The 26,161-nt window shown below is 38.3% G+C and overlaps 1 protein-coding gene across 1 annotated transcript; it reads left to right on the top strand.

The window, feature by feature from the left end:
• The first annotated feature begins 227 nt into the window (after nt 1-227).
• SKA2 (spindle and kinetochore associated complex subunit 2) lies at nt 228-26,161 on the top strand. The gene is given in 4 exon segments (XM_007472342.1): nt 228-393; nt 14,273-14,406; nt 20,871-21,047; nt 26,090-26,161. Coding segments are annotated over 4 exon segments (549 nt in total).

The following is a 26,161-nucleotide window of genomic DNA, read 5'->3' as shown; positions in this document are numbered from 1 at the left end:
CCCAGCCGCCAATGGGCGGGCGCCGGTGAAGCGCAGGAACCAATGAGCGCGAGACGTTGAATGACAGCTGTCCAATAGGGACCCTCAGTGCTAGTACGGTTTGCGGCTTAAGCGCCGCCGCGGTCTGAGGAATGTCAACTATTCAACATGGAGGCGGAGGTCGATAAGCTGGAACTGATGGTGAGTGTAAAATGAAGGAGACCTACTGGGTAGGTTATTCTTCCCCGATGGCCTCCAATGTGGAACGCAATTTGGAGTCGCCGGAAACCCTGGGCGGAGGAGGCTGGACTAGACTCGAGCTCCTCCTCCTGCACCAAAGGGAGTCGCCGCCGCCTGGTCTCTTAACAGCCGCGGGGGGAAGGGGTTACATCCGGGAAACTCGTGAAGGAAATGGCGGGAGATGCTGGGGGTCCGGGGCCTTTGGAATTCCTTGTTCCTTGCCCTCACGTTTTCGCCTCTCAAGGAACTGTGGCTGGTGCAAACAGCTTCTGTGTATTTCCACCAAAAAGACCTGACTGTAATGGTCTCTAAACTTCCCAAGAAGGGGAGAGGTTGTTCACAGTCCGAGAAAGGGGGACGGAGGGTGGGGAATAAACAGAGAAGGGGGGAGAGAAATCCCTTTAGGGCTGAAGCGTTCATATTCAGCCCAGGGCAGGCTGAGAAAGGATGCGAGAGTTGCGTGCACAACTTCCTAGCGGCCAAGGAAGCCCCTAGACCAGTTTGGCCCATCGGTGGCGGAGACGTGTGAGCCTTTGGAATCTCAACCACGAGCTTCTTTTCCTGGAGCGCGGGCGGGACCTGGGACGTGGGAGGCTCCGCTGCTCTGGAGTTGCCTAGTTTCATTCATTGTGAAAGTAGGGGGCGGGGGCGAATAATTGGGAAGGACTCCCGCGGCTGCTTGGCCTGGGGCGCCAAACTGGAGGGCCGTGCTGGTTTTTTCTTTGGATTCTTCCCTCACTTGTCCTCTTTATTCTCTCCCTCCCATCCCTAGACTACCGGCTTGATCGCCCGCGCTTTTTTCTTAGTTCCCTTGTTTTATCTTCAGTCCCTTTACCCCCAAGGCATTACGAGTGTTTGGATTGGGCTGGCTTCCTTTAAAATGGGGAAGTTGGAGAACGCACCCATCACTGAACTCCTGTCCGTTTTTTTGTTAAAGAAAAACAAGATTAAGTAAAAAAACCAAAATCTCCATCACAATCCTCTCCTCCCTGCCATTCCTTGGCGTTACTCCTTAAGTATCATTTGTGCCCAAGCTGCACCCTGGGTCTCTTTAATATCTGCAACGTGTAGTGATCTTGGAAGACCCTCACCCCCAGAAAATGCGAGACCTTGGTATATCTTATTACTGTTTTCTTCTGATGTATTAATGAATTGTAGTGGCTCTCATATACAAAATTGACTTTCATTTGCTTCTAACGTTTTGAATTTTGATTTTCTTTGTGGGGTGTGTGTGTGGGAATTGGGAAGGTGAGAAATGGCAGCAAAGAAGGAAGAATTTCCTGCAGCTTTCCAAACGCTAAATAATGAACTTTTAGTTCAAAGTTTTGTTATTCTTAACATTAACTGTCTTTCAAAAAACAAAACAAAAAAACAGTGTTAAGTATTGTAATTTGATTCTACCAACAGGCACAGATATTAACATTGTCTTGCCCATCTCCTCCATTATGAATTCCTCCCTCCAGATGGATATTTCTGCCTAATTGTAAGATGCTGAATGATACTAATTCTGCTTTTAACAGGTTTTTTTTTCCCCCCTCTCAAGTTGGCTTTTAATTTTGAGGAACCAATGAAGCCTTTTCTGGAGTTTGCATTAGAGTCAATAGTCTCACAGGACATGTTTAAGATTGAACACATTTTATTTTAAGGGGAAAGCAATTACGTGTACATCTTCAAAAAAAAGTACGTTTTAGAAAATTATGAGGTAGCCAGACTCGAACTTTTAGGTGTTTGAATGATGGGGTAGTTTTTAAAAATTCTTTTTATGAGAGGAAGAGAAGAAAACAGATCTTTCTTCTTAAATTCCTTTTAACTAACTTAGTCATAACTTTTTTTTTTCCTGTTCAAATTATTAGTTTGTTTCCATAATCATTAGGGTTTAAAAATTGTATTTGAACAATTACACTTTTATTATTACTGCTTTGTACTGGCTGGGTAGTATAAGACCATACATCTCACCTTTAGATTTGCCATGTGCTTTTATAAAAAAATGTTATATCTGTGAACTGGTTTATTTTCTAAGATTCCAAAGGTAAATGATTTCCTGTACAATCCTCTGATTTTTGGTTTTATATTACTTGAATAAAGGATTTGTTGAGGAACCAATGTTGAATATTTAATAAGTGAAATAGAATACCTATTATCTAACTTTGAAAAGAAAGTACTTATCTTAATTTTTTAAGATATCAAATATCCTGATCCTCTTAAGTTTAAAATTTTCATATTTTTTTCTAGTTTTAACCTGATTCAGAAAATCAAACATTTGTTTCTTTAAATTTTATTATTATTTTTTTCTTATTACTTATCTGTTTTATACATATTAGTGTATATATGTCAATCCCAATCTGCCAATTCATCCCACCCCCCCCATTTCCCCCCTTGGTGTCCATATGTTTGTTCTCTACATGTGTCTCTATTTCTGCCTTGCAAACAGGTTCATCTGTACCATTTTTCTCGATTCCACATATATGCTTTAATGTATGATATTTTAAACAATGGAAGGTGTTTTTGCATCAGTCAACATTATTAATGGAGGAATAAACTCATTGTAGGGTAATCTTTGTTCTATAACGTTTTTCCCTTCACTTATTGATTGAGTGGTATTTGGCTAGTGTCTTTCTTTTGTGATACAGCTAGAGATTGTACACAAAAGATAGTGCAATGTGATACTATTTCTATTTCTGTGTTGACATCTGACTTCACAATGGTTTCTTACCAGTTAAAAGGTTAGAATGTTAATTGGCTTGAATCCAAGGAAACCTCTTAAATCTCAGAGCTGTCTCCTCCTCCCATTATTATTTTCTCTTTGATTTTTCTACGCTTGAAGGAAATGGAGATGTTCCTCTTATATTTAAGATGTTTTAGGGGTTATCTGAAATTTTAAAATCCCCTTTCATAGCATTCAGTTAAGTAGGGCTAATGGTATCCTGTTTACGAGACATTGATTCCCTGGAAGTCTGTGAACTCTTGATATAAGATGGTAAGTGCTTTTTATATTGTAGTTTAGATTCGAGAGAGATAGGGTTTATAGAAATTGGGAAATATTATTTCACTTTTCATTTATTTTCTTTGGTAATCTTACTCAAAAGGCTAATTTTATGTGGCAGTTAATAGGTCAGTTGCTATGGAGGAGCTAACCAACACATCTCAGCAGAACAGAAATATTTTCACAACTTTGCCTTAAGTAGTAATTATAACCTGTTTTGTTAATACCAGTCCTGAGGTATTAACAATACCCATGTGAATAACTTATACAGCTTATAACATATTTACAAAATTCCTTTCTACATCTATGCATGTTTTCAGTTTGCATATTAATCATAGTCGTCAAAAACCAATACCACTTTGATATTTAAATCCTAGTCTTCTTTTTTTTTTTAACATTGATATAAATGTTCTTAGGTTTTGGATGTCTTCTGTCCAGAGGCAACCCTTCTTTGTATTCTTTTCACACTGAAGCTTCAACTGATGCAAGATGCTCTTGTGTGTCTTTCCTACCTATTACTGCTAACGAATGCTCTGACTTTATTGCACTACTGTACTTTACAGCTAGCAGTGCAATAGTATTGTCAAAGCATCTGAAAGCAGAATGTACACCAGAATTTTGGTTCTTGCCTTACATCTTTCTTCAGTGTCTGTGAGTAATTTACCAAAACCTTTGTTGCTGAAAACTATATAATTTTATTACAAAGTATATGTTTTAGAAAGTTATAATTCGAAAAAAAAATGTTTTCAACTAATTAAAAATTCACCACTGTAATGCATTATGAAACACACTGAGGGTACATTTTATAGCTAAAGTTGTTATGGCTTGTCTAAACAAGTAGTACTTTGTCATTTGCTTCTTTCTGTTACAGATTGGATAGGTTCTGACAAATCTCAGGTTTTCTTTAATTGAGTTTGAAGATGAATTAGTACGTGATGAATACAATCTTTGCTGTATATTTCCTGTGGTAACCTGCCTCAAATCTTAAGTGGTGTTAATTTTGTGTATTGTATAGAAAATGCTTGAGTTTAAAACTTTAGAATGCATGTCTTAATGTTCTTTTTGTAATTATGAGATATAATAAAATGTGACTCCATCACTTGTTTTTTTGTCATCAGTTTGAGATAATTTGCATAGAGTAAAACTCAACAATTTTAGTTGTACAATTTCATGAGTTTTGATAATTGTGTACAGTCATGTAACCACCACCACCAGTCATGATATAGAACATTTCCCTCACCATAAAAAGTTCCCTTATGACCCTTTGTAGTAAACCTCCCAAACTCCCTGGCAGCCACAGACCTCTAGTTTTGCCTTTCCTAGAAGTTCATAAAAATGAAATCATATACACAAACCTTCTAGTCTTTCGTGTCTGGCTTCTTGCACTTAGCATAATGCTTTTAAGATTCACCCATGTTGTTGCATGTATTAGGAGTTGGACCATCTTTATTGATGAGTAGTATTCCATTGTCTAGAATATCACAAATTGTTTATCTTTTTCACCAGATTATGGACTTTGTTATTTCCAGATTTTGCCTATTATGAATAGTTGTTCTAAACATTATAATACAAGTCTTTATGTGGACATAATGTTTTCATTTCTCTTGGGCAGCATGATAAAAGTATGATTGATCTTAAAAGAAACTGCTAAAATCTTTTTCAAAGCTCTGTATTAGGGTTCCAGTTTCTCCAAGTCCTCACCTCACCAACACTTGGTGCTATTGTCAGTCTTCTTCATTTTAGCCATTCTAGTAGGTGTGTAGTGGTATCTCATTATAGTTTCAATTTGCATTTCCTTAATGGCTAATGGTATTGAACATCTTTTCCTGTGCTTATTTGAAGTTGGTATATCTTCTTTAGTGAATATCTGTTAAAATCTTTTGCCTATTTTCAAATTGAGTTGTCTGTCTTTTTATTATTACAAGAGTCCTTTAATTTTATCTATTTGCCTTCTCCCTTAAAATTTTTTGATGGAGTCCAGTTTATACATTTTATTCTTCTATGGTTTATGCCTTCTGTGTTCTATCTAAGAATTCTTTGCTTAACTCGAGGTCACAAATGTTTTCTTCTAGAAGATTTATAGTTTTAGTTTTTACATTTAGATCTCAGTCCATTTTGAGTTAATTTTTGTTAGGAAGCCTTGAAATCATCTAGTATAAGGCTTCACCCATTGCTCTTGTTTTCTAAAACTTTTAAATTAATTTGCATTTCCAAATAATTTTTCTGCCAATTTCTATAAAAAAAGAAGCGTACTGGGATTTTGGTTGGGATTATGTTGAATCTAAAGAACAATTTGGGGAGAATCGCTATCTTAACAATATTGAGCCTTCTGATACGTGAACATTATCTCTCCATTAATTAGGTCTTTTAAAATTTCTCTCAACGGTGTTTTGCAGTTTTCAGTTTATAGGTCTTATTTTTTTTATAACCTGCTTAGTGTGATTTTTTAAAAAATTAATTAATTAATTAATTGATTTTTGGCTGTGTTGGGTCTTCGTTGCTGCATGCAGGCTTTCTCTAGTTGCAGCAAGCTGGGGCTACTCTTCGTTGTGGTGCACGGGCTTCTCATTGCAGTGGCTTCTCTTGTTGTGGAGCACGGGCTCTAGGGGCACGGGCTTCAGTAGTTGTTGTTCCCTGGCTCAGTAGTTGTGGCACACGGGCTTAGTTGCTCTGCGGCATGTGGGATCTTCCTGGACCAGGGCTTGAACCTGTGTCCTCTGCATTGGCAGGAGGATTCTTAACTACTGCACCACCAGGGAAGTCCTAAATAAGTCAATTGTTGATTCTTTAATTCATTGTTTTTGTTCTCATTTTATAAATGAGGAAATAATCTCAGTTTTCACTTAAGATTTTCATGTAGTGATTAGTGACTGTAAAATAAATTTAGCTTTTCAGAACAATTTATTTTTGTTAGGAGATGTGAGAGTTGTAGTAGTTCTTACTAATTCCTCCTCTCCTCTCTTTAATTTCTCCAATTTTAGATGATAGTACTTCATACTTTCTTTTGGTAAGTGTTACTAGGGCAAGCTGGTACCAGAGGCTAGAGATATTAAGGAACTTATCTGGGAGACATGGGTAAATACATTGAGATAGATGCCATAATGGGATAAGTAAATATCAGTTGTTGTGGGGGGCACGTTGGAAAGAGGCACCTAACCTGGGGAAGGTTTCTTGTTAGAGGTGAGAGATAATCTGAGACTGGAAGGATGAGTAGGGATTAGCCAGTGAGGGAAACAGAAAACGTTTCAGGCAAAGGAAACAGTGCATGTGAAAGTCCAGAGGTGTTGCACAAGTGGGGGAAACCGCAAGTTGTTCAGTACAGTTTTGAGATGGGGGGCAGGGGGCTTGAGATGAAGAACCAGTAAAATCAATTCTAGCTATTAAGTTGAAAACCTCCACCACACTTTTCCTTTATTACGTTCTGAACACTTAAAATTATTGTAAATATTCATGTTCTGTAATAATTATGAACCTATGTTCCTTAATTAAAAAGAAATCTTATAAACACCCAGTTAAGGTTTTGGATAAAATATAAACATATTACATATAAACACCCAGTTAAGGTTTTGGATTAAAATATAGGGAAATTTAATGACTTCTGATAAAATTATATATTGATTTCTGTGTTCTACACTCTTTATTGCCCTATTTATTTATAAGGCATAGGATACCATAAATAACAGAGAAGTCTTTAAAAAAAAAAAAAATGTAAAGGAGGACTTCCCTGGTAGCGCAGTGGTTAAGAATCCACCTGCCAACGCAGGGGACAATCCCTGGTCCGGGAAGATCCCACATGCCACGGAGCAACTAAGCCTGTGTGCCACAACTACTGAGCCTGTGCTCTAGAGCTCGCAAGCCACAACTACTGAGCCCGCGTGCCTAGAGCCCATGCTCTGCAACAAGAGAAGCCACTGCAATGGGAAGCCTGCCCACCGCAACGAAGAGAAGCCCCCGCTCAGCAGCACAGCCCCAACGATGAAGAACCAAAGCAGCCAAAAATAAATTATTTAATTAATTAAAAAAAAAGACTACGTTGTATAGTCTAGATTCTTTTTTAAAAAATGTATTTATTATTTATTTATTTAGTTTTGCCTGCGTTGGGTCTATGTTGCTGCATGTGGGCTTTCTCTAGTTGTGGCGAGCGGGGGCTACTCTTCGTTGCGGTGCGCGGGCTTCTCGTGGCAGTGGCTTCTCTTGTTGTGGAGCATGGGCTCTAGGTGTGTGGGCTTCAGTAGTTGTGGCATGTGGGCTCAGTAGTTGTGGCTCGTGGGCTCTAGAGCGCAGGCTCAGTAGTTGTGGCGCACGGGCTTAGTTGCTCTGCAGCATGTGGGACCTTCCTGGACCAGGGATCGAACCCTTTGTCCCCTGCGTTGGCAGGTGGATTCTTAACCACTGTGCCACCAGGGAAGTCCCTATTCTAGATTCTTTTGTAGGTATATTTTTATTTTTTCTAAACCAGGTTCATTCTATATATTATGAAAATCTAAATCTGTCCCTGTAGTCTATTATGTGTCCATAGCACAGTTAACATAAATAACCTAAGATCCTGAAAGCTTAAAAAAAGTTAAATAGACTACTTTAACTGATAAAGTCAGGCTCGTGTACTACTCTCTTAATTGTTACATAAAAGCCCGCAGATTAGGAACTGATGAACCTGAAACTTCATGCTTTCTTCTGCTTTGATGTTGTTATTTGCCTGAAATAACATGTCTGTAACTGGGTGCTTGTGCATATTGCTGCTTATCTGTTTCAGACAAGCATAGACATGTGTTTGTTCTCTCTGGAAGAGAGTGGATAATAGTCAACTCTCTAGCAGAAATATACAAAAAACCAATTTTGATTGTGTAGACATTAGAGGTGGCGCTCAACTGGTTAAGAGCTTGAAATATTTATTAAAACTGGCTTTAGAATGTTGTTGGATTCCCAGGCTGTTCTTTCAAATGAATAAATGTTCTTTAATCTATTCCCTTTTTTCACTGCATATTAAAAACCAGGGATATAGAAGTGAAAAGACAAGGCTCTTGCCAGCAAGAAACTTGAAATCAAATGGTGACACTGCCAGGCAAACAAATGATTGTAATATAAGACATGACTTGGTAAACTTTAGCCATGAAAAAAATAAAATGAGAGTAGATAAAGGTGTTTCTAAACCTGTATTGGAGAGATGGGAATGTAAGGAAAGGGGTGCTTTAAGTAGTTTCTTTGGTTGATAATACAGCTAACCTAGATCTAGGAGTGTTACGATACCTAATTTGCCCTTAAAACAATGTTTCTATGGAAAATGTATTTCTAAGCCTAGCCACTGAGTCCAGAACATACCTCTACCAACTCCTCTCACCAGAGGCAAGGCTGCCGTATTTTCCCCCTTCATTTCCCTGTGTTTTGATGTTGTTGAGACAGGCTCTCTCAGAAGACCATGTGTTTGGAGTTGGTCCTTTTGAAAGGGAGCATTATTGTGGCAGTGGGAATCTACGGGTTTTTGTAAAGAGGAAATTTTTTTTAAACTGTACTGCAATTATGTTCTTTTCTCCTTGCTGCCAAATACTTGAGTGGTATGCCATACAGTGTGCCTTTTATCTAAAGCCTTAAGCTTATCATAATAAAAACTAGTATGACAGAATGTTGTGTTTGTGAAATATGTGGCATGCTCTCTAAAACTCTAAATTATTTCCTGAAGTATTTTTTTCCCATTTGTACACTATCTTCCTTACAATCCCAGTCTTCTTCCAAGGATGTCCAATTGGCAGAATGTAACTTGGTGGTCTTTGGGGCTTTAACATTGATTTCCATGGACTTTTCCCAGCTAAATTGCATATTTTATTTACCACTCTTAGGATTGATATAAAACTTTTCCCATTTATTTTTATTACTGATTTAGAGAAAAACTGCGAATATGAAATATGAATGTCTTGGGCTTTAAAAAATTCACTAGTTTTATTTTAAGTATTCTAATATGCCTAAAAATAAGACAGATAGCTAAAACTAATTAAACAGCAACCTCATCGTTTACAAGGCTTCCAATGTGAATGAAGTTTAGCAATATCATTTTGTTCCATTAATCAGACACTAATGAGTTTTGGAGACTGTCATAATTGGTCAGTAAATTTCCTACCATGTAACTAAAAATTTTCTTGTTTATCACCAGATCCTAGAACCCTATCGATATTGTCTCTGCTGTGTAAATAGTTCTGAGTAGTGCAATATTGCTTATAGGGTTTTGGTGTTTGGGAAGAACAATGGGCACGTTGCAGAAATGATGCAGCTGAAACTGAAGCAACAGTCATCTTTGTTTAGGAAGAAAACAAATAGTAGAAGCTACTTTTCAATACATACATTAAAATCTGAAACTCAAAGGTCAAATTTTTTTTTTTAATTTATTTTTGGTTGCATTGGGTCTTCGTTGCTGCGCGCGGGCTTTCTCTAGCTGCGGCCAGTGGGGGCTACTCTTTGTTGCGGTGCACAGGCTTCTCATTGCGGTGGCTTCTCTTGTTGCAGAGCACGGGCTCTAGGCACGCGGCTTCAGTAGCTGTGGCACGCGGGCTTCAGTAGTTGCGGCATGCGGGCTTCAGTAGTTGTGGCTCGCAGGCTCTAGAGCGCAGGCTCAGTAGTTGTGGCGCGCGGGCTTAGTTGCTCTGAGGCATGTGAGATCTTCCCAGACCAGGGCTCAAACCCGTGTCCCCTGCATTGGCAGGCGGATTCTTAACCACTGCACTACCAGGGAAGCCCCAAGTTTTTATATATTAGAAAAAAGAAACACTTTCATTAATTTTAACATTTTGACAAATTAAACTTTGGTTTATTTGTGGTATAATGAAATAATAGAAGTTTAGTTTCCATCTCTCTCATTTAATAGGAGAGACTCAGAGGGAAGGTACTGGAGGCCACATAGCTGGTTAGTGAGACCAGAACTAGAACTTCTGCCACATATCTCAATCCTCTTATTTTCTTTTCTTCTGTACCAGACTACCAGGTTATATTCAGAGGGAATTTTTTAATGGACTAACTGCAGAGATATTAGATTTAAAACTTAAAAAAAAACTGTTTAAATTTAATATTAGGTAAAGTCTTTACATTTTTCCCCCATCTATGTGATTCTTATTGGATTTAATGTCATGTATAATTTTGGTCTAACTACATAAAAACAGAGTAATGAAAATAGAACTAGAGGGAAGTCACTTAGACTATTTCTTCATTTATAAAATGAGGGGTTCAGATCAGAGAATCTTCATTGTTTTTCTCTTTCTCAACATTGCGTTGGCACCCTTTTTCTTTTTTTGTCCCCTGCTTAATCCACAGTCCACTGACTTCGCTAATAAGTAAATACTTCCCCTAGGTTTTATCACAAAATGTTCTGTTCAATTCTTCAAGGAGGATAACATTCTACTCTCAAACTGTTTTTCCTCTTTTAAAAAAGTTTTTAAATTGTGGTTAAATACACATAAAATTTACCATTTTAGGCATTTAAAATGTAAAGAACTCAGCAGTATTAAGTACATTCTCATCATTGTGCAACCATCACCACCACCCATCTCCAGAACTTCATCTTTCCAAACTGAAACTCCACATGTTAAACAATAACTCCCTATTCCCTGTACCCCCTGTCTTTTAAAATCTGTTTAAATTTCTATTTGTTCTCTGAAATATTTTCCAAATAGAAGTGTGGGTATATTACTTAAAGGGGGGATGGAAATTTTTTTAAAAACCTTTTGAAAGCAGTGGTATACATATAAGTGCAGCTGTGGTGGGAAAGTGGCAAGTCCTGAATTTTAGCATTTGCCAATTTCCCTGGTGTATATATTTCCACCCTAGCCGAATTTAAGCTATCAGCATGATGTCACTGAAAATGGAGTTGGAAAGACATGCAATAGTAGCATGTGATATATTTCTACTGTATAGATATGATAGACCTCAAGAGCATAGATAAGAGTAAAATATAGTAAAATAACTAGGAAGTTATGGTTTTTTTGTATATATTTGTTTTTAATAATTTATTTAGTTGTAAATTTAATAATTTAATTTTTAGTGATGCCTGTGTTTAACAATTGGCTTGCAAAAATTCCTAAAAATTTAGCCGGCTCCATCATGCCATTGATTGGAAGCACACTCTTTGGAATCATTTATTTATTTATTTATTCATTCATTCATTCATTCATTCATTCATTCATTCATTTAGCTGTGCTGGGTCTTAGTTGCAGAACGCGGGATTTTAGTTGTGGCACGCGGGATCTTGTAGTTGTGCAACGTGGGATCTTGTTCCCTGACCAGGGATTGAACATGGGCCCCCTGCACTGGGAGCACAGAGTGTTAACCACTGGACCACCAGGGAAGCCCCTGGTATCTTATTAAAATATAAATTACTTAAGGGAAGGAACCACTTCTTTTTGGTACTATTTGGTGATTTTAGTACGTTGTGGACCCCCAGGTATTACGTGAAGCCATAGCTGAAACCACTCTCTTGAGAAGACATTGTTAAATGGACTGTGGGATTATTTATACTAGATAAATTTAAGCAGAACTAAAATATCAAGTTAAAAAACATTGGGCTTCCCTGGTGGCGCAGTGGTGGAGAGTCCACCTGCCGATGCAGGGGACACAGGTTCGTGCCCTGGTCGGGAGGATCCCATCCCACATGCCGCGGAGTGGCTGGGCCTGTGAGCCATGGCCGCTGAGCCTGTGTGTCCGGAGCCTGTGCTCTGCAACGGGAGAGGCCACAGCAGTGAGAGGCCCGCATACCGCAAACAAACAAACAAAATATAGGCTTGGGACTTCCCTGGTGGCACAGTGGTTTCAAGCCCTGGTCCTGGAAGATCCCACATGCCGCGGAGCAACTAAGCCCGTGTGCCACAACTACTGAGCCTGCGCTCTAGAGCTCGTGAGGCACAACTGCTTAGCCTGTGTGCCACAACTATTGAAGCCTGCTGCGCCTAGAGCCGGTGCTCCAAAACAAGAGAAGCCACTGCAATGAGACACCTCGCACCGCAACGAAGAGTAGCCACCGCTCACCGCAGCTAGAGAAAGCCCACGCGCAACGAAGACCCAACACAGCCAAAAATAAATAAATTAATTAAAAAAAGCAAAAACATAGGCTTAAGAATATCTGTTCCATAAACAAGGGCTCCTAGAATAGAGATTCTATTTTAAGGTAACCCTGGAGCAACAAATCCCATAATCCTAAGAATTTTGTGGTAACTTAATAAGTTTTAAAAACTTTTATTTAAAATTATGCTTTAGCATGTTATACAAGGCCTTGAATTATACATAAAGCTACAGAATTGTGGTCTAATTCAATAATTAAAACAAATCAGGTCTTCAATGTGTAGAGCCTTTGCTTAATTTGATTTGTTCTACCCCATCCCCTCCCCCTACTTTCCATCCACATATCATACAGGTTAGTGTACTTTTTTATATAAAGGAAAAGATAATTCTTGAGCATATTTTAATGTGGGAATTATGCCAACAGGAATTTCTTTATATATACACACATACATATATAGTAATTACTAATATGCTTAAAGAAGTCTAATTATTGATAGATTTAATCATGGCAGCTAATAGAACAAGTATATATGACAAATGAAATGCCTCCATTTTTGGAAAACATTATAAACACTTTTTAAATAGAGAACTTCTAGATTTGTTTTTCTGGCTCATAGCAACTCCTTGCTGTTAGAGATGCAAATCAGATACTGATTATTGGAAAATTTTTAAAAACAAAGACTGACTCTTCAATTTCTACTCTAGAAGTTTTTGGTTATAAAGATGGAATTTTATTAATTGCAAAGTTTTCCAATCAAATTTAGGCCAATGATGAGAGAAATTATTAGTGATGGAAGCTTTAGTTTATCTCTTTCTGAAATTCTATTCAATAGTGACAGCTTCTGACTTCAGAAGCACTTTAACTTCTGAGAACCATTTTTTCTTCCTCACTCTACCTTCCAAAGTAGAATACTTGGTGTACTTTTTGTATAATAAAAATATCTGTATACTGCTTCTCATTAGATCTGAGAACTACTTTTAACAGTTTTTGTTGGTTTATACTTTTTCCATTAAGGCTCCAAATTTTCAAGAAGCAATCTTTAGTCCAGAGCTTGATAGAAAGGTCAGAAAGTCTCCTCAGCTGTGGGCTACGAACAGGAGACCTTCCCTGAGGAATTCATGTTTTGCCTTTCACAGTAAACTCAAAGGATGGTGGTTGTTTCCCTGACAAATTCAAGGTAGTACATGCTTTAAGATCTAGTAAAAGATGTAGAATTCCCCCAAATTCAGAATAATTTGTAGATTATATCACATTCAGAAATAAACCACTTTTAACACCCTGATATATATCCTTCCCAACGTTTCTCTATGTACGCACACGTATTTTACAGCCTATGGCAGTTTTCTGCTTTTTCTCTCTTAGAAGTTTACTGCAGATCAAGGTCCCACGCTAGGACCCAGGTTAAATAAATTGGAGTTATTCGGACTGCTACTCCTGTATTAATGTAGCTTTTTTTGTGAAATTTATGACTCTAAGCCTTCCAGTTTTGGTCTGTGTGGCAAATATTTGTAGTTCTTTGGTTAATGGGGTTGCAAATTATGTTAACAGCCGGAGTATCCCTGAAAATAAGTTTGTTCAGTGTTTTCATTTGAAACCACATATCCTACCAGAGGTAGAAAAACTGCCTATTTGATGAGAGTGTTAGTAACCTTAGGGAATTCTTGAAGCCATTGCTAGTTCTTAATAGAGCATGGGTATTCTAGATCAGGGGTCCCCAACCCCCTGTTAGGAACCAGGCTGCACAGTAGGTGAGCACAGTAGGAGGTGCGCGGTGGGCGAGCGAAGCTTCATCTGCAGATCCCTTGCATTACAGCCTGAACCATCCCCTATCCCCACCCCCGCCCACTCCCCCGTTCCGTGGTAAAATCATCTTCCACAAAACCGGTCCCGGTGTCAAAAAGTTTGGGGACCAATGTTCTAGATGATGGAGGTTTTGTATACTTTTCTATTTCCATATTTTCAAAATCAGTGTATATCATATTAAAATATGTGAAAATATAAAGAAAAAAGAATAGTTACAGTATCGTGTTTAGTAATATGTCTTTTGGTTCATGAAATAATTATTTCTGCTGATCTTTAGTTCCAGAAGGCTGACTCTGATCTGGATTACATTCAGTACAGGCTGGAATATGAAATCAAGACTAATTATCCTGATTCAGCAGGCAAGGTAATCTGAAAAAGAAATGTCTTTTTAACAGAATATTTTATTAAAAGATTTTCTGATAGTATTTCTAATAGTAGTAGATTATAACAATTACATTATTAAATTTATAGAATCTTTTTTGTGTTGGAAACTTGGTCACAGAATATTGGAGAGATTATACCCATAGTCAAGGAAGTTTGTGGCTCCTCTTTTTTTTTTTTAACCCATAAATAAGAATTATTGAGTCCAGAGGTGTAAACCACTATGGAAGCCTCTGAAATTCTGAGAGAATATAGATACCTCTAGGGCAGTGGTTAAATAAGAGGGGAGAAATCCTAGCAGTGATGATATTCTCTGAGGAAGATGATGATATACTATTAAATTCATTAAATGAACTGTGATTTTTGCATAAAATTATGTACTTAGTTATTTCTAAGTTTAGGTTGATTAGAAATATCTGTTTATATGCCATAAATTATAACTACATGTATACACGCCTATCTCTATAGAGATAAAGCAGACAATTTTTAAGCATTGTCTGCTAACATTAATTTAGCACTTAAAATATTAATTTACCACTTAAATCATTAATGTTTATCTTTTATAGCATTTGCTAGCAGACAAGAAATATCATATTTTACTGTTTCTCAAAAAATTTATACAATTAAAATTTTGGAGGAATTGAGTAGAAGTGCAAATTAAAATAACATTTTATATAAAATTGGGAAAGCATTGTGAATGTTCAGTTTTTACTGCTTTACATGAAATAATGGAATACCAGGATTCTATGGGAGTACAGTTTTAACTGTTCTACCTCCTTAACTGACTTGACTTTTTCTTTGTCTTTTCCTCTTTTCTCTTTTGCTGAAGAACAACCAACCAATTCTGGTCCAGTGGTACCACCTAATTGGCCAAAGCACTCATCTGAGTCATTATCTTTCGAGTACCATGTGGAAAACATTTCATGTGGGGCTTCCCCTTTTCTTCCACCTTCCATCTCTCATTTTAGTTACACTTCCAATTGTTTTTCTCTTCTACAACTTTTTTTTTTTAAAACAGCTTTATTGACCTATAATTCACATACCATGAAATTCACTCTTTTAAAGTATACATTTCAGTGGTTTTTAGTATATTTAGTTCATTGGAATTTTTAGTAATTTAGTATATTGTACAGCCATCATCACAATAAATATTTGAATATTTTCATCACCTCAAAAAGAAACCCATACCCATTAGCTGTTTCTCCCCATTAACCACTTCTCCTGCCCCTGGCCAGCTCCCCACAACTACTAATCCACTTTCTGTCTCTGAAAACTCTACAGATTTGCTGTCTGAATATTTCATATAAATGGAATCATACAATACATGGCCTTTTATGTCTGGTTTCTTTCACTTAGCATGTTTTTTTTTCTAATTGACATATAGTTGATTTACAATGTTTCAGGTGTACAGCAAAGTGATTCAGTTTTACATACACACACATATATATTCTTTTTCAGATTCTTTTCCATTATAGGTTATTACAAGATATTGAGTATAGTTCCCTGTGCTATACAGTAGGTTCTTGTTGTTTATCTATTTTATATACGGTAGTATATATCCGTTAATCCCAAATTTCCAATTTATCCCTCCCCTGCCTCTTCCCCTTTGGTAACCATAAGTTTGTTTCCCATGACTGTGAGTCTGTTTCTGCTTTGTAAATAAGTTCATTTGTATCATTTTTTTTTTAGATTCCACATATAACTGATATCATGATATGTTTTTCTCTTTCTGACTTCATTAGTATGATAATCTCTAGATCCATTCATGTTGCTGCAAATGGCATTATTTCATTCTATTTTACGGATGAGTAGTATTCCATTGTATACATATACCACATCTTCTTTATCCATTCATCTGTTGATGGACATTTAGGTTGCTTTCATGTTGTGGCTATTGTAAATAGTCCTGCTATGAACATTGGGGTCCATGTATCTTTTTTTTTTTTTAAAGAAGATGTTGGGGGTAGGAGTTTATTAATTAATTAATTAATTTTTGCTGTGTTGGGTCTGCATTTCTGTGCGAGGGCTTTCTCCAGTTGTGGCAAGCGGGGGCCACTCTTCATCGTGGTGTGCGGGCCTCTCACTATCACGGCCTCTCTTGTTGCGGAGCACAGGCTCCAGACGCGCAGGCTCAGTAGTTGTGGCTCACGGGCCTAGTTGCTCCGCAGCATGTGGGATCTTCCTGGACCAGGGCACGAGCCCGTGTCCCCTGCATCGGCAGGCGGACTCTCAACCACTGCGCCACCAGGGAAGCCCTGGGGCCTTCTTTTGGGTTGCAGACTTTTGGTTGTATCTTTAATGGCAGAAGGGGAAGATCTCTCTAAGGCCTTTTCTAGCAGAGCACTAATCCCATTCGTGATGGCTGTACCCTCATAGACATAATCACCTCTCAAAGATCCCACCTCTTAATTCCATCATCTTGGGGGTTAGGTTTCAACAAATGAATTTTGCAGGGACACATTCAGATCACAGTAATTATGGCTCTGCAAATATTGCTTTTATCCAAGTTGCGCAATATACTATGTTTGCTTTTCCTTTCTTACACAACTTGTTTTTCTGGAGCTAATAATTGTTTTCTTTTTTTCCTCTTCAATTTTCTTAGTTTTTCTATGCATTTAACATTAATTCAGGCTCAGACTTTTCTACCATAACTGTTAAACTCCTGTCAACATTGTCAGACACATCACATGATCCCTAAGTTTCATTTTCTTCCACATCCCTTGTGTGCTGTCTGTCCTCTTGCTCCAATCTAACCTTCGGCTCTACAGGCTTCCTGCATGGCTGGGAATTTCTTTACCATAATTTTGGTAATTCCCTTTGTTTTACTCCCTTTAGTTTGGATCATATATTTCACTCTTTGAGATGTCAGATGTTTGAAAATGTATTTACTTAACCCTTATTTAATCCTTTAGTTGATAGATGGTTTGGTTGACTATGGAATTCTAGATTAGAGATTATTTTCTCTTAATTTTAAAATCATGGTTTTGTGGTTTCCTAGCTTCCGGTGTTCTTGTTGAGAAATAGATGCCATTCTAATTCCTGATCAGTTGTATTTGTCTTCCTTCTTATTTTATACCTTCCACCCCCCCCCACCCCGCCCCCAACTCCTGCAGCACACCTATCTGTCTTGGAACTTTAAGAATATTTTATCTATGCTGTGAAATTTTATAATTATTTTATGATTATGATATAGATCTTTTCATTAACTGTGCTGTCACTTGGTGGGGCTCTTTAAATATGAAACACGTGAATCTAAAGTCATATCACTTTTCTTACCTATATATTCATAAGAAAAGAAATCCTCTTTTGTGGCCTTTCCCATTACTGTAATATTGGACTTCCTGAATCTATCCTCTATTTTTCTTATCTTTTCTTTCAATTTTCATTTTTGTCTACTTCCCCCCTCCTTAGGATATTTTTTTGACTGTATTTTCCAGTTTTTCTACTGGCAATCTGTTAGAATATCTAGATACATTATGAGAAATGAAGGGTTAGGGTACAGGTCTCAGTGTCATTGGGGTGTTTACTGAGTAGATATCCCCAAAGGCATCTTAATATACACTATTTGCCAGACTGTACATTTGGTGTCATCTATCATTTCTTTGCCCATATCAAACATACTATAAATTTTCTTAACTTTTTTGTGGTGTCTCCTTTGTCCTTTTCCTGCTTCTACTCTTCATGCCATAGGTCTTGGTCACTCTCTGCAGAGTTATTTTAACAGTCTTTAAGTTAGATTTTCTGTTCTTATTCATTCCTGTTAGAATCATCTTTGTTTATCAATCTCCAAAGAAGAGGGGAGTAGAGGGCCATGAACTGAGCCTCTGACTATAGCCATGAGGTAGGGTCCACAAAGGAGATACTTGAAAAGTGGGAAGATAACCAAGATACCCTAGTTTTATGGAAATCAAGAGTTCATTTTAAGAAGATTAGAATAGGAAAGAAATAAGGAGAGGCAAAAAGAGGGATATCAAAATTATAGAGCAAGTCTGACTTTTTGATTGTTTAAAATAATTTGGCAAAGGACTCTGGTCTATGGGGTCTTCTATTATTATTATTATTATTAATTTATTTATTTATTGCTGCTTTGGGTCTTTGTTGCTGTGCGCAGAGCTTTCTCTAGTTGCGGTGAGCGGGGGCTACTCTTGGTTGCGGTGCGCAGGCTTCTCATTGCTGTGGCTTCTCTTGTTGCGAGGCACAGGCTCTAGGGGCACGGGCTTCAGTAGTTGCAGCACACAGGCTCAGTAGTTGTGGCTCGCAGGCTCTAGAGTGCAGGCTCAGTAGTTGTGGTGCACAGGCTTAGCTGCTCCACGGCATGTGGGATCTTCCCGGACAAGGGCTTGAACCCGTGTCCCCTGCATTGGCAGGCAGATTCTTAACCACTGTGCCACCAGGGAAGTCCCAGGGCTATTTATTATTAAAAGGCCTAGGAAGTGTATTATTATAGGACCTAGAAGGTTGGTGGCAAATGGCGTAAGAAAAATGAAACTGGTTTTGAATCGCAACAGAGTCAAGAGAAGAGTTAATTTTCCCCTCAGTATAGGGAAAATTTATATATATTTGAGGTCTGTATAGAGGGAGGTATGAAAAGGTTATTGAAATATAGGAAATTTAAGGTTCTGGAGGATATGGGGAGGACACAACAATAATAGTGGTAGTGGGACTTCCCTGGTGGCGCAGTGGTTGAGAATCCGCCTGCCAATGCAGGGTACACAGGTTCAAGCCCTTGTCCGGGAAGATCCCACATGCCGCGGAGTAACTAGGTGCATGCACCACAATTACTGAGCCTGCGCTCTAGAGCCCGAGAGCCACAACTACTGAGCCTGCGTGCTGCAGCTACTGAAGCCCGTGTCCCTACAGCCTGTGCCTCGCAACAAGAGAAGCCACGGCAATAAGAAGCCTGCGCACCGCAACCACGAGTAGCCCCCGCTTGCTGCACCTAGAGAAAGCTCGCGCGCAGCAAAGAAGACCGAATGTAGCCAAAAATAAATAAATAAACTAATTTATTAAAAAAAAAATAGTGGTAGTGTTAGGGGCTAAGTAAGGATCAGAATGTCTGTAGTGTTTTCATTTTCAGTGAAAAGGCAGGAGTAGAAACTCCTAGATGGTTTCTGTCTTCTCAGTAAAGTAGTTGGGGTGAAGTCTTTTGCCAAGAAGGGGTGGATGGGAACTGGAGGGAGTGGAGAAAGTTTGGAATAGCTAGTATTGGAGAGTTTGCTAAGAAACCACCAGGGAATGAAAAGAATAACCAAGTGGCAGAAAGCACCCAGTTGAAATGTCTTTTATGGTATAGTGGTTTATATTCCAAAATGAATTTGAAAAACTAATGTAATTTATAAATATAGTTGCTTGAGTTGGCATGCATTTTGTATAGTGAGGTCAGTGAATTGGTGCTCATACATACTTTAGCCCCATGACAGTGTATTTAAGAATTTTAGGACTTCCCTGGTGGCGCAGTAGTTAAGAATCTGCCTGCCAATGCAGGGGACACGGGTTCGAGCCCTGGTCCGGGAAGTTCCCACATGCCACGGAGCAAATAAGCCCGTGTGCCACGAATACTGAGCCTGTACTCTAGAGACCGTGAGCCACAACTACTGAACCAGCGCGCCTAGAGCCTGTGCTCTGCAACAAGAGAAGCCACGCAATGAGAAACCCGCTTACGGCAACGAAGAGTAGCCCCGGTCTCCGCAACTAGAGAAAGCATGTGTGCAGCAACGAAGACCCAATGCAGCCAAAAATAAATTAATTAATTAAAAAAGAATTTCATCATAAGTGGTTTCAAGCTGTCTTATTCAACAAATCAAAATAGTTCCTTAAATCACCTTCTGTATAATAACATTTAGAGGGGCTTCCCTGGTGGCACAGTGGTTGAGAGTCCGCCTGCCAATGCAGGGGACATGGGTTTGTGCCCCGGTCTGGGAGGATCCCACATGCTGCGGAGTGGCTGGGCCTGTGAGCCATGGCCGTTGAGCCTGCGCGTCCGGAGCCTGTTCTCCGCAACAGGAGAGGCCACAACAGTGAGAAGCCCATGTACAGAAAAAATAAATTAATTAAAAAAAAATAACATTTAGAATTGTATTTTAGAAGTATGGTATAATTAATTATTGTGAGCTATACATCAAATATTACATATCTAATGTGACCTTATTTGCTGTTTAATATTGCTGTTTTGTGTGTGTGTGTGTGCGCACGCGCGCGTGTGTGTGCATGTGTGCATGCAGGGGAGGGGTTATTTCTGTGCCTAGGCTTTAAATTCCTTGAGAATAGGATGTAGGTCTTATACTTCTCTCTTTTTGCCTTCCTCCCATCCTCTGTCCCATAGTTGCGTATTAAATACAGTGTTCTATTAAATGGATGGTAGAATGTGCTGTATATATTTTAATTCTTAAAAGAAGCTTAATTTTTCCTTTCCAGGTTTAATATATATTAATTTTTTTCCTGATGTAGAAAAATCCTGTTACACTCTTAAAGGAATTGTCAGCAATAAAGTCTCGATATCAAACTTTGCATGCACGCTTTAAACCAATTGCTGTCGAGCATAAAGAGACTAAGAGCCACATTTGTGCTACTTTCAATAAGACTATGACCTTGATACAAGAACTACAAAAGCAAACAGACCTGAAGGTAATGCTTTCAATTGACGAGTTGGATTTGTAGAATTTTAATTCTGAATCTCTCTTTGAAAGATAAATCCCCAGTAACTCTCATTTTGAAATTCAGCAGTTGGAACTGGTGATAGAAATCAGATATTCCTGATTCCCTGAAGTATAATAGCTCTCATCTTCTTTATTTTATAAATTTAATTTATTTTTGGCTGTGTTGGGTCTTCTTTGCTGTGCGCGGGCTTTCTCTAGTTGCGGTGAGCGGGGCTACTCTTCATTGTGGTACGCAGGCTTCTTACTGCAGTGGCTTCTCTTGTTGCAGAGCACGGGCTCTAGGCACCCGGGCTTCAGTAGTTATGGCACGTGGGCTTAGTTGCTCCGCAGCATGTGGGATCTTCCCGGACCAGGGATCAAACCCGTGTCCCCTGCATTGGCAGGTGGATTCTTAACCACTGCACCACCAGTGAAGTCTCCCTCATTTTAAAATGAGCAGGTGGACTTGACATGGTTAATGAAGAGGCATGCTGTCTTGGATTATGTAGCCATGGCAGAAGAGAAATCTTCCTAATACTTATTAAATCTACCAGTTCTGCTGGTTCCTGTAAGAACTAGTGAGACTGAGAAATCTAGAAAGCATCTATACCAGTGACTTTTTTTTAGTTCTCCTTTTCTTCAGTTGGGTTGGTGGACTTGGGTAAGCCTGACCTTCATCCTCTTCCTCCATTCTGCACCCCCTTCTCATTTACTGTAAGATTCTCATTTAGTGTAATCCTCTGATGTGTAAAACTCTTTAGATATGTTGGAGTAGGAAAAAGAATATGAACTGCTGACCCAGGCACTGAGATCTTGAACAGCCAATTGAAGAGTTTGGTCGCATTTTCATTTACAATGCAAAGGTGAGGGCTTTTGAAAGAAAAGATAGCCTAATGTAGATGGAATCATAGAGTTGAATTTAATTATCTGGACAAAAGATGTCCAATAGGTTTTAATTTCTGGTGGTAACTCCAATCAGTTAACTGGTAACACCTGCTTAGAATGCTGTACTAAGGAGCTGTGTCTGGGCATGGCAAAAAAGCTATCTGCTGTGGCATGCTGCTAGGGGCAGCATACATGGTATTTATTTGCCAAGTCTGAACTAAATTATGGCTTAAGTTACTCGAATTATAGGCTTGCAGCAAGAGTAGATCTCAAAGGTTGATTACCCAGGTTAATTTGATCAAGAATTCTTTATGTTACCAATGGAGGAAAAGAGAAGAGTGCCTGGGTAAAAATCATAAAATGACACCTTAAATGTATGTGTTATGTCATGGAGAAATGAATAGTGGAAGAGGGGAGGGCAATTAAAAAGGGCACAGAGGGAATAGGGAGCAGGAATTTAAACAGTATGGGTGGCGTCACCTGCTAATAAATAAAATGCAAAAAAGATGTAATAACCTTTATAAATAAAATCAAGTCACATATTCTTCATTGTACATGTGATCAGAGCCTGACAACAGAAGCACATAAACTTGTTCTAAGGAAACAAATCTTGAAGAGAGACTAAGAGTAGTTCTGGATGTATATATCAACATATATGTATAGAAATCCATGAATTTATTGAAGCACAATAAATTTGGGTGAGTAAAGAGAAAAATGAAAGAGAAAAATGATTTTTTGAATATTTACTAAAAATTGTCTCCGTTAGATACAATAAATAAATGGCATATTTCTGAGATTAAAAAAGTGGTACAGAAAAGTAGTTATGATAGTGATAGGGGATGTCAAATCGTTAAAATATCTATAAAAGTCTTCATTTAGTTAAAAGAAGTATCTGAAATGAGGAATAATTATATCAAAGGTAGGAAGCTAAGGGTTTTCACTTTGGATCAGATGATGACAAATAAGGAGAAATGACTGAAAGGCAGGTTATAAACCTTGAAAAAGGAGATCATATTTTAGAATCAATGATAGCCAAATTGGGAAATGTTGAATATAGTGGGTCTTATACCCACTAGTTTAAAAATGAGATAGTAGTAGAAAGTTAAGGGGAATTTTTTTTTTTTTTTTTTGCGGTACGCGGGCCTCCCACTGCTGTGGCCTCTCCCGTTGCGGAGCACAGGCTCCGGACGTGCAGGCCCACCGGGCATGGCTCACGGGCCCAGCCGCTCCGCGGCATGTGGGATCCTCCCGGACCGGGGCATAAACCCGTGTCCTCCGCATCGGCAGGCAGACTCTCAACCACTGCACCACCAGGGAAGCCCAAGAGAAAATTTTTATGATCAAGATGTGGAAGAAAAGGGAATGGCATCTATAGAGAGTTATATAACCAAAAATATTTCTATGAGCCCAGAGTGTAAAGGACGTGTAAAGGAATTTCAAGTAGAAAAAGAGGTATATTAGACATACGGTCAGAACTGTGAGAATAGTTAAGAAAGCCAAAGGCTAGATTGAGCTGAGGATTCTGAAAACTTCTAAAATAACCAAAAAGGCTTTTAAAATTATTTTGGGAACATGAAGAACAAGAAAGGGATCTCTACTTAGGGCAAATGGTCCTTTGTTCATAAACAAAAGAAAGCAAACAAAGTAAAACGGTTCAGTTATTATCTTGCTATGATTTTTATCAAGTTGAGTGGTTTTTCATTTGGAAGGACAGAAAATGTATATTTGAATTGATAATACTTAAAAAAAACTTGAATTGGTAATAGTAAAAAATAAATAGGGAGATAAGAACAGAAAAGGAGGTGGAAGGAAGGGAATACATATTAATTTCCTGATCTTTTTAGTTGCTGTTAAGACACTGAGGTTTAAATATAGTTAATTGTAAAGGTGACCATCAAAAGAAAAAAAAAGGACTAAACTTGTTCCAAATAGAAAATAGCAAAACAACCCCTCCCAAACAAAAGTATAGCTATAAATAGAAAATTAAAAAGGCATTAAAGATAGAATGTATGGTATTCCATCGATGCTCTGAAACATTTGTATTAAAGAAGAAAAATTTCTATACATTTTAGACTAGTTAACTCCTGGAAAACCTCTTTGAAGTTTTATTTTATAAACAGATGGTCTGAAATCTCTGAATTTCAGAGATCACAATGAGAAACATGGATTCATGGAGAACAAAGTCTTGCCAGAATAATGCCATTTCCTGTTTTTGAGACAGAAGAGGGAAATTCTGTTACTATTTGGGCTGCAGTAAGGCCTATGATTGTTTTTCATTTTATCCATGTGAACATTTTGGGCAAACGATGGCTTGATAAACGAAACCAGGTGGGGTGTCCAATGGCCTCATCTGGCTATATAAATTAAAATTAAAAGTAATTAAATAAAATTAAAAATTCAGTCCTTCATCTACTGATTGGACAGTGCAGATACAGAATATTTCCAGCATCACAGCAAGTTCTATTGGACAGCATTGCCCTACAGATTCTGATTCTGTAGGTATGAGGTGTTCCAGATTTGGCAGTCTCTCTAGAGATGACCTATATAGTTAAGCAGATTTGTAACTATTTGAGTGATTCTTCAGGTCCTACCTCCTATTATTTTTTCATTAACCCTATGTTTCAGCTAGCCTGTTTGTTGGTGCTCTGTGAAAGCCCCTTACAACTTGCCTTCGGCTTCCCTTCCTCTTTTGTTTTTTAATATATAAATTTATTTACTTATTTATTTTTAGCTGCGTTGGGTCTTTGTTGCTGAGCATGGGCTTTCTCTAGTTGCGGCGAGCAGGGGCTACTCTTCATTGCGGTGCGCAGACTTCTTATTGCGGTGGCTTCTCTTGTTGCAGAGGGTGGGCTTCAGTAGCTGTGGCTCATGGGCTTTAGGTGCAGGCTCAGTAGTTGTGGCGCATGGGCTTAGTTGCTCTGCGGCATGTGAAAATCTTCCCAGACCAGGGCTTGAACCCGTGTCCCCTGAATTGGCAGGCAGATTTTTAACCACTGCGCCACCAGGGAAATCCACTTCCCTTTGCTTTTGCTGCTCCTACCTGCTTTTGTGAATTCTGTTTGCTGGTTGTTTTCTCAGCATCTGTTCTCTCTTCCTGCCTAAAAGATTACTGACTGTCTTGAGATGTGTGCCATTCCTCAGACTCAGGCCTGAGGTAAAGTTGCTGCTATCCTCAGCTTCAGGGGTGTGCCTGATTTGCAAGGGGAATGGATTTTCCTTTAACTAACATTGGTTCAGGAATATGTTTGTAACCCAAATGACATATGAGGAGGGAAAGTCTGAAAGTTGGAAATTAGGAAGAGTTTCCCCACTGCTGAGAGACCCCTGGGAAGAGAAAGCTTTACTTCTTCTAAACATTGTGTACAGATGTGATACCTAGCACCGCTAGAGCCACTTTCCTGTCAGCTTGAGGATAAAGCCACCATCAAGGATATCAGAGCTGTTAGATGGAAAAAAGTGAGTCCTTACATTGTTGAGCATAAACCAGCCCTGAAACCTGCCCTTCTTCTGTATTTATTGTTCAGTGATAACATTTTCTTATTTATCCATTTTCAAATGTCTTTATTACTTGCAGATAAAAGCATCTTAATTATCCTTCAAAATTTAACCCAAATCTCTACTTCTGAAGAAACTTCCAGACTATTTTTGTTCCCACTTCTTTTTCAAAGTACTTTTAGAATATGCTGTTCAAATGTGACTTCCTTGGTTCTGTTAAATTACTGTCCTTAAATTGTTTGATTTCTTGGTCTTCAATTTAATTGAAAGTTCTTTGGAAACTCAAACATCAAAGTAGCTTGTATATAGATAGCCAATATGTATTTTTTCCTTGCCTTCCTAAATTTGTGATTACATACATAGTATGAACTTATGGAAACATTTATTGGTGTAACAAAGCAGAAATTAATTTAGCAGTGTTTAAAGACTTTTTTTAATTAAAAAATTATTTTATTGAAGTATAGTTGATTTACAATGTGTTAATTTCTGCTCTTCAGCATAGTGATTCAGTTATACATATATACATTCTTTTTCATATTCTTTTCCATTATGATTTATCACAGGATATTGAATATAGTTCCCTGTGGTATACAGTAGGACCTTGTTGTTTTAAGGGTTTTTGAAATAAAGATTTTGTCATTTGTTTTGTAGCTGTTACCACTGACTGAAGAAGAGAAAACTGCGGCAGAGCAATTAAGAGCTCACATGTCAGACTTACGATGA

The sequence above is a fragment of the Lipotes vexillifer genome, unplaced genomic scaffold (assembly GCF_000442215.2).
Source record: "Lipotes vexillifer unplaced genomic scaffold, Lipotes_vexillifer_v1.1 scaffold433, whole genome shotgun sequence".
Taxonomy (NCBI): Eukaryota; Metazoa; Chordata; class Mammalia; order Artiodactyla; family Lipotidae; genus Lipotes; species Lipotes vexillifer.
The sequence above is the reverse complement of the archived record's forward strand: the minus strand, read 5'-3'. Positions and strand labels throughout refer to the sequence as shown.